General features: G+C 41.4%; 1 protein-coding gene across 1 annotated transcript in view; it reads left to right on the forward strand.

The window, feature by feature from the left end:
• LOC117748774 (formin-like protein 1) overlaps nt 1–10,000 on the forward strand; it is a 31,116-nt gene that overhangs the window by 12,256 nt on the left and 8,860 nt on the right. The window contains exons 7-18 of the mRNA XM_034558840.1: nt 1,688–1,775; nt 2,399–2,475; nt 2,559–2,652; nt 5,947–6,021; nt 6,484–6,594; nt 6,691–6,840; nt 6,933–7,034; nt 8,004–8,244; nt 8,419–8,715; nt 8,907–9,031; nt 9,502–9,704; nt 9,774–10,000. The exon at nt 9,774–10,000 is cut by the window's right edge and continues 8 nt beyond it. Of these exons, the coding sequence (XP_034414731.1) occupies nt 1,688–1,775; nt 2,399–2,475; nt 2,559–2,652; nt 5,947–6,021; nt 6,484–6,594; nt 6,691–6,840; nt 6,933–7,034; nt 8,004–8,244; nt 8,419–8,715; nt 8,907–9,031; nt 9,502–9,704; nt 9,774–10,000 (1,790 nt within the window). The remainder of the gene's footprint in view (nt 1–1,687; nt 1,776–2,398; nt 2,476–2,558; nt 2,653–5,946; nt 6,022–6,483; nt 6,595–6,690; nt 6,841–6,932; nt 7,035–8,003; nt 8,245–8,418; nt 8,716–8,906; nt 9,032–9,501; nt 9,705–9,773) is intronic.

A 10,000-nucleotide genomic window follows, 5' to 3' on the forward strand; every position in this document is an offset into this window, starting at 1 on the left:
GCATTCTCTCTGCTGACCACCAGGGGGCGACTCTTCTGGTTGTATAGAAGTCTATGCTTCATGTGTTAAAGCTGCATTCTCTCTACTGACCACCAGGGGGCGACTCCTCTGGTTGTATAGAAGTCTATAAGAAAATATACATGTATACAAAAACACAACAATTCTGTTCATATACAGAAATCCTTCTTCTTCTATAGAGTTAGTTGAATTTAATTGGTCTTTATTTTGTTTTTAATTTACATTATCATAACACAATATATTTGTATTTATTTATACATACAGTAAGAATATGTATTGCCCTTATATGACATTTTACAATAGATCAAGACTAATTACAAATTATGAATATACATTAGATAATAAAAGAAAAGAAATGTAATAACAATACAATAAACAAATATTAATATACATTAGATTAGAGAAGATAATTAGGTATATAATTTAAGTGTTAACAATATAATACAACATAATTATATACATTAGATAATAAGAGAATATTATAAATATATTTAAAATAATGACAATATAATAAAAAATAATAGGATATAAAATAAGGAACACCGATAACACGTCAATAATTAATTACATTTTAATTAAATATATAATGAATCAGTAACAATATTATAATGATTTATATTTAATATTGATAATATTGCCGTCGTACATTTTAGTTTTTTATGTCTAAACTGTGAAAGGCAGAAATATTTCAACTTTATTCACGTCAGTCATAAAATAATTAAATTAGTTCAATGAAGTCTGAAAGGTTTTATGGGGAAAAGGTCGGGCTGGGGTTCAACAGGCTCACACACACACACACACACACACACACACACGCACACACACACACACACGTCTCTGATCTAAGGACTACATTCTTGTCATATTCGTGGCCTCCCGTTCCAACACGTGTGTGTTTATTTATGAACGTGACGACACTCGACTCCTTCTCTACGTTTCTGTGCACCTCCCCCGACTGTCAGGTGGGATTCGGATGATTGACAGGTGGGTTTGTGTCTTTCGTGCTCACTAATTGGTCAACGAAGACGTATTTTAGTGACGGCGTACCACACAGAAAAATAATGGTTCTTAAATAGTTCTTTAAAAAGCTGTGTGGTTCCCCGAAGAACCATCACCTACAAAAGATCCATTTTATTTTAGGTGTCATATGGTTCTTTGGGATATTAAAGGGTTCTTCCTAACCCTAACCCTGAGTTGTTGGATTGTTGGGGATGTTAATATATATGTATGTATATATATTTATATGTATATATATATATATATATATATATATATATATATATTATTTTTAAATATTTATATATAAAACAAATATATTTATATATATATATATATATTGTATTTATATATAAATATATAAAACATATATATATATGTATACATATATCTATATATAATATATATTTTTTATATATATATATTTTTTTTAAATATATATATGTATATTTTAAAAAAAAGTATATATAGCTGAAGAGCCATTAGAAAAAGATTCTTTAATGAAACATTTGGCCCATAAAGAACTTCTTTTTTTTTTTTAAAGTTCCTCAAAGAACCATTTTTTATAAGGTTCTTCGTGGCTTCTTTAAAGAGGCGTTTCAGGAAATGGTTCTTTAAGGAACCTCGACCTGAAAGGTTCCCTCACCTGCTGATTCCACTCTCTCCCACACAGGAGAGGCCAGCGGAGCTCTCGGGCCTCCAGCCAGACGGACGACGTCCACCTGTGCATCATGTGCCTACGGGCCATCATGAACTACCAGGTATAACACATGCTTATTAAAAATAATAATTATGACATATTACACATTTAGATTTTTACTTTCTTAATCATCATTTTTGTTAAACTGCATAAAGCGAAACAGAAGTTAAGTAAAAAAAAAAAGAAGTGATTTTTAAGTTCTCTAATTTTACATTAAATTCAAATTTAAGAGATACGAAATAAAATAACTTAACATTATAAATTATATCATTCCTTCTATATTAATGCACATTTAAAAAGATACAGACTTTTTTAGTCGTATATTAATACTATAAATATTTCATCTCATAATTTTGACCAAATATAAAAAGAAGAAATTGATCTATATAATGTTTTTACTTGATATTTTTTATTAAGAAATAAAATCCCGAGGATCATTTTTCATCTCTAAAAATGAGGTTTTCTTCTCATGGCAGAACATTTACATTTAATTTAAAGATTAAAAAAATAATAAGAAGAAAATAAGTGATGTAGTTTATTTTAAATATGATCACAGTCAAAAGTCTTTTGTTTTCATATGTGTGTGTGTGTGTGTGTGTGTGTGTGTGTGTGTGTGTGTGTGTGTGTGTGTGTGTGTGTGTGCGTGCGCGTGCGTGTGCGTGTGTGTGTGTGTGTGTGTGTCAGTCTGGGTTCAACCAGGTGATGAAGCATCCCTGCTGCGTCAACGAGATCACGCTCAGCCTCAACAACAGGAACCCGAGGTACAGGAACCTTTAATATCTGAGCTCACGAGTCCAGAGGAACCCTAAATTCTGAGGCTCGAATGCACATATCTGCTCCTCAGGACGAAGGCGCTGGTCCTGGAGCTGCTGGCGGCCGTGTGCCTGGTGAGAGGAGGCCACGACATCATCCTCTCCGCCTTCGACAGCTTCAAAGAGGTTCTTTAAGCTTCTACTCTGTGGATCCTCACTAACTGGTCTAATTGCTACAACGTTAGCATCCAGACTCCATTGCTACAATATTAGCATCCAGACTCCATTGCTACAACATTAGCATCCAGACTCCATTGCTACAACGTTAGCATCCAGACGCATTGCTACAATATTAGCATCCAGACTCCATTGCTACAACATTAGCATCCAGACTCCATTGCTACAACATTAGCATCCAGACGCATTGCTACAATATTAGCATCCAGACTCCATTGCTACAACGTTAGCATCCAGACGCATTGCTACAATATTAGCATCCAGACGCATTGCTACAATATTAGCATCCAGACTCCATTACTACAACATTAGCATCCAGACGCATTGCTACAACATTAACATCCAGACTCCATTGCTACAACGTTAGCATCCAGACGCATTGCTACAATATTAGCATCCAGACTCCATTGCTACAACAACAACGTTGTAACGTTAGCATCCAGACTCCATTCAGAAAACAAGCTTTTTAAAAGTTGTTTGCTTGTCGTCTTGCGGAGGAAACAAACAAAAACATGAATTTAGACTGTTTACAAATCAACATCATTCTGTTTCTATATCGTCGTTCCTTGTTATTGGTTCATTGCAATTAAATCACAACAAAAGTTTTTATTTTGGGTTAATACAGCTGCAGTGAACCAACCAACTATGCAGCTCGATGAAATATCAAACATATATAAAATAATAATTCTATTTAAAAATTACTACGGAACTACAGAAATAAAGATTAAATAATAATAACAAATATTACGGATCTCGTTTGTTGCACTACGGACACATTTCAAACCATCAGCTTCACCTGGAGGTGGTGTTAGTGTTACAGCCCCCCCCCCCCCCCCCCCTCCTGTCCGTCAGCTGCTCCCGCCTGACTGAAGAGGCGGGACAACTGGTTGAGTCGACCTCTGACCTCCTCGGCTCGCTCTCAGCAACTGTTCAACCAACGCAGACAGACCTGAACCAGGAGGGTCTATTATTAGTGGATGTCAAGAGGGTCTGAAACCTGCCCGGCAACAAGGAAGTCTGGATTCAGATCCTCTTTATTATTATTGGACTTAAGACATCAGTTCCAGGAGGTTGGGTTCATCCAGAGGGACAGAAACGGGAACGCGTGGATTCTAATTGGCTGAGTTGAATAGAAAATGTCCCCCTTTTTATCTGCTTCTTAGTTCGTCATTTAAAACCTTTTACTGACTAACTAATAATGAACAACAAACAAACAAACACAATGAGCATCAGTCCTTCACGAGCCGACGTTCAGTCCGTTTTTATTGAGCTCTGGTGAGAACGACGACGAGAAGAAAATACGACGGACACGAGTGAAACGACTGAAAATACAAAATGTGAGGAGGAGAGCTCAACTTTGGTCCACAGGGGGCGCCAGAACCAACACTACCACTTTAGTCCACAGGGGGCGCCAGAACCAACACCACCACTTTAGTCCACAGGGGGCGCCAGAACCAACACTACCTCTTTAGTCCACAGGGGGCACCAGAACCAACACTACCACTTTAGTCCACAGGGGGCGCCAGAACCAACACTACCTCTTTAGTCCACAGGGGGCGCGAGAACCAACACTACCACTTTAGTCCACAGGGGGCACCAGAACCAACACTACCACTTTAGTCCACAGGGGGCACCAGAACCAACACTACCACTTTAGTCCACAGGGGGCGCCAGAACCAACACTACCACTTTAGTCCACAGGGGGCGCCAGAACCAACACTACCTCTTTAGTCCACAGGGGGCGCGAGAACCAACACTACCACTTTAGTCCACAGGGGGCACCAGAACCAACACTACCACTTTAGTCCACAGGGGGCGCCAGAACCAACACTACCACTTTAGTCCACAGGGGGCACCAGAACCAACACTACCTCTTTAGTCCACAGGGGGCGCCAGAACCAACAATACCACTTTAGTCCACAGGGGACACCAGAACCAACACTACCACTTTAGTCCACAGGGGGCACCAGAACCAACACTACCACTTTAGTCCACAGGGGACACCAGAACCAACACTACCACTTTAGTCCACAGGGGACACCAGAACCAACACTACCACTTTAGTCCACAGGGGGCACCAGAACCAACATTACCACTTTAGTCCACAGGGGGCACCAGAACCAAAACTAACACTTTAGTCCACAGGGGGCGCCAGAACCAACACTACCACTTTAGTCCACAGGGGGCACCAGAACCAACACTAACACTTTAGTCCACAGGGGGCGCCAGAACCAACATTACCACTTTAGTCCACAGGGGGCGTCAGAACCAACACTACCACTTTAGTCCACAGGGGGCACCAGAACCAACACTACCACTTTAGTCCACAGGGGGCACCAGAACCAACACTACATGCACATGTTGTATTGGTTCTGGTGCCCCCTGCAGTAACAAAAATACAATTGTATAATGATGATGTCATATTTCTTTATGTAATGTCCTCAAAGAGCTGGTCACTGTAGTTTTTATTACTAAACAGGATGAATTATTGCATTTGTTTGGGACTATTTTCAGCGGTGGATTGATCCTCCAGAATATCAGCATCCTTTTTTAATAAAGAAAACAGGAAACTATGCACGACTTGTTGTTGACTTGTTGTTGACTTGTTGTTGACTTGTTGTTGACTTGTTGTTGCACACCTGTAGAGAGAAAAGATGGAGGCAGCGATAGAGATCCAGGAGCCGGATCATGTGTCCCAGTAGCAGAACGTGGGCTTTGTTTTGGGTGGTGCAGGCTGTCAGGTTGGCTGCATTATTAAGCAGGACATGAGTGGGCCGAAGGGAGGGGGGGGGGGGGGGCGGAGTCAGAGAAGGGGGGGGGGGGGGGGGGGGGGTCATGGGGGGTCTGTTGGTAAACACAATGATCACTTAGCTACAGCCTCGTTTGTGTGAATCCTGCAGGAGGAAAAGAGAAGCGCTCGTTTTATTGTTGTTTATCATTTGTGTTCGTCCCTGAAACTTTACTCCCAACAAACAAACAAACAAACAAACAAACAAACACACTGAGGCACTAGATCACACATTTACACACACACACAGTCACAGTGTGTTGCTTCCGTTGTGTGAGCACACTGCCCCCTTGTGGGCACATGTGGAGAGACAAAATCTTCTACCAGATTTATTTAATTATGCATCAAGGTGATTATTAATCATCGGTAGTTTAACGCCGCCTGCTGTGATCTGACTGACTCATTATTATAATTCTGTTTACTGGTTGTTGTTGTTGTTTTTGTTGTTTCTTCAGGTGTGTGGAGAGAGAAGTCGGTTCGAGAAGCTCATGGAGTATTTCAGCCACGAGGACAGCAACATCGACTTCATGGTGAAGCTGAAGAGAACCTCACTCTGATTTAATAATAACACTGCTAGAATAATTTAAATATTTTTTTTAATCTATGAAATATTTTGGCATGTGATTTTTGTTGTTGTTGTTGTAATAATCTTTTCGAAGAGGCTCAAGTGTGTTTTAATAATTCCTCTGTGTTTTAGCATGTTTTTGTAAATCCAAAAAAGATTTGGGAAAATTGGAAAAAGTACAATTTAAATAATAAAATTTAAATTGGAAAAAGTACAATTTAAATAATAAAATTTAAAAGAAAAATAATAAATATATATAATATATAATTATTATTTTTCTTTTAAATTGTTTTATTTTATTTAAAAGAAAAATAATAATTATATATATATAAATATTATTTTTCTTTCAAAAGTTATTCTTTAATAATAATGTAAAATGTATAATGGATACATAGTAATATAAGCAGTTCCTCCGTCTGTCCACCAGGTGGCCTGCATGCAGTTCATCAACATCGTGGTCCACTCGGTGGAAAACATGAACTTCAGAGTCCACCTCCAGTACGAGTTCACTCAGCACGGGCTGGACGACTACCTGGAGGCCCGTTTGACCTTTTGACCTTTTGACCCTGAAACCGTGACACGTTTTTCTGCGTCACGACTCTCCATAACTCGTTCTCCTTCTTCCAACACGCAGAGGTTGAAGTTCACGGAGAGCGACCGGCTGCTGGTGCAGATCCAGGCCTACCTGGACAACCTGTTTGATGTGGGCGCTCTGCTGGAGGACGCCGAGACCAAGAACGCCCTGCTGGAGCACATGGAGGAGATGCAGGAGCACAACACACTGGTAGACAGGCTGCGCACACACACACACACACACACACATGCACACAGTGTGTGTGTGGAGGAAATCACAATGCATGGATTGTTCTGCCACAGCTGAGCTCCAGGCTTCAGGAGAGCGAGAGGGAGGCGATGGAGAAAGTGTCTGACATGGAGAAGAAGCTCATTCAGACCACAAAAGAAGTGGAGCTCCTCAAGGTAGAGATCCCCGCCCCCCTCTTTACGTTTCATTTTTATTTAAAGACACAGTACAACTTGGGTTTCATGTTCATATCTCCATATTAAATAACACGTTACTTCATTAATTAAAACACTTTTATTACTTTTATTTAACCTGTTTTGTCCATTTCCCTATTTTCAAATGTGTTTAAACGTGTTCAACAAAGTTCTCTTGAAGACTTCATTTTGAAAGCATAGACTTCTATACAACCAGAGGAGTCGCCCCCTGGTGGTCAGGAGAGAGAATGCAGCTTTAACACATGAAGCATAGACTTCTATACAACCAGAGGAGTCGCCCCCTGGTGGTCAGGAGAGAGAATGCAGCTTTAACACATGAAGCATAGACTTCTATACAACCAGAGGAGTCGCCCCCTGGTGGTCAGTAGAGAGAATGCAGCTTTAGCACATGAAGCATAGACTTCTATACAACCAGAGGAGTCGCCCCCTGGTGGTCAGTAGAGAGAATGCATCTTTAACACATGAAGCTTAGACTTCTATACAACCAGAGGAGTCTCCCCCTGGTGGTCAGGAGAGAGAATGCAGCTTTAACACATGAAGCATAGACTTCTATACAACCAGAGGAGTCTCCCCCTGGTGGACAGGAGAGAGAATGCAGCTTTAACACATGAAGCATAGACTTCTATACAACCAGAGGAGTCGCCCCCTGGTGGTCAATAGAGAGAATGCAGCTTTAACACATGAAGCATAGACTTCTATACAACCAGAGGAGTCGCCCCCTGGTGGTCAATAGAGAGAATGCAGCTTTAACACATGAAGCATAGACTTCTATACAACCAGAGGAGTCGCCCCCTGGTGGTCAGTAGAGAGAATGCAGCTTTCTTATTATACACATCAGACATAATGAGAACGTGTAACGCTGGTGATATGCTGAGGCGTTAGTGATGTTGTCATGGATACATAGAACTACTTCCTGTTTGTGTGTCCTAGGAGGGTCTACGTGAATCCTGCTCCCAGGTGACTCTCCTGCAGCAGCGAGAACGAGAGAGGGAGCTAGAACGTGAGCAGGAGAGAGAGAGAGAGAGAGACCGGGATCGATCCACCGAGGCCCTGAAGGAGCTGGAGGTCAAAGTTCAGGCTCTGGTGGAGCGGGGGCTGGTCCGAATGCAGCGCTCCTCCTCCGGACACCTGGACCTCCAGCTGGTCCCCGTCACCGAGCCAATGCAACGAAGTGAGTGGGCGTAAATGGACCCAGAGCCTCCCTCCATGAATTAAAGGAGAAGAATCAAATGTAACAGCAGTTCAGTTTCTCTGGCGTAGAGAAAAATATTCAGGGAGTTATTGCGAGAAGACATTAATTATCCTGAAGTTTTATGAAATTAATGAATGTCTCGTTCTCCGACAGCTGAAGAAGAAGCAGATTCGGGTAAAACCCTCGAGGCTCCTCCCACATCCACACATCCTCAGCCTCCCGTCTCTGAGGCTCCTCCTCCTCCAGGCTCAACTCCTCCTCCTCCTCCTCCTCCTCCTCCTCCTCCTCCTCCTCCTCCTCCTCCTCCTCCACCTCCTCCATGCTCAACAGGAACTCCTCCTCCACCTCCTCCTCCTCCACCACCACCACCCCCAGCGGCTCCACCACCCCTGCTGCCTCCTGGAGGTGGTACGACCCACTTATCAGGAGATTTGACTGACGGCAGCTCAGGTGAGTCCACAGAAAGATTTTAATTTGACCTGAAACTGTCACATTATGACTTTAACCCACAGAGAAATCATCTTTGGGTGAAGCACTTTGTGTTTTCTGTGTGTACTTTTATGAAAGAATATTAGAGAAAAGTCAGAAAAATAAACTTATTCCTCTGTATAATGATTCCGATTGAATATTTCTCCCTCCAGGCTGTAAAAAGAAGAAGCCCATTCAAACCAAATACCGCATGCCGCTGTTGAACTGGCAGGCGCTCAAATCCAACCAGGTGGCCGGAACCATCTTCACGGAGCTGGACGACGAGAACGTCTTAGAGGTCCATGAACTAAACCGTGTTGTTCTCAGTCGAGTCTCCATTTATTTATTCATATATATATATTTTAAATATATATTTATATATATATATATATATATATATTTTTTAAATTATATATATATATATATATATTTATACATATACTTATATATTTAATTATATATATATATAAACATATATATATATAAATATATTATTTTTTATATATGTATATATATTTATGTATATATATATTTACTATATACATATATATTTAAATATATATATATATATATAAATATATACCTTTTTATATATGTATATATATTTATATGTATTTGTGATATATATTTATTTTATATATATTTATACATGATACATTTATTAATTAAGAGAATGTTTAATAGTTTTTCTTCTCCTTTTCCTGCCGTGACAAACCAACTCGTAATCCCGTCTCTTCACTTAAATCTCGTTCTTTCTTCTCTTCTTAGGAGCTTAACATGGCGACTTTCGAGGAGCAGTTCAAGACCAAGGCTCAGTCGGCCCCTGCACAACTGGGGACCCTCAAGATGAAACTGGCCCACAAGACCCCCAGCAAGGTGTCTCTGATGGAGCCCAACAGGGCCAAGAACCTGGCCATCACCCTGCGCAAGGAAGGAGTGGCTGCGTCGGATATCTGCTGCGCAATCGAGACGTACGTACCCGAGAGTCACGTGACCACGCTGGTCTCTACTGGTTTTTAACCCCCCCCCCCCCCCTACAGGTACAACCAGAGAGCTCTGAGCCTGGACTTCCTGGAGCTGCTGGAGCGCTTCATCCCCACGGAGTACGAGGCCAAGCTCATCCACGGCTACGAGTGCGAGGGCCGCCCCCTGGGCGAGCTCAGCGAGGAGGACCGCTTCATGGTGCGCTTCAGCAAGATCCCGCGGCTCCCGCAGCGCATCAGCACCCTCACCTTCGTGGGCAACTTCCCCGAGAACGTGCAGCTCA

This window comes from Cyclopterus lumpus, chromosome 19 (genome assembly GCF_009769545.1).
Source record: "Cyclopterus lumpus isolate fCycLum1 chromosome 19, fCycLum1.pri, whole genome shotgun sequence".
NCBI lineage: Eukaryota > Metazoa > Chordata > Actinopteri > Perciformes > Cyclopteridae > Cyclopterus > Cyclopterus lumpus.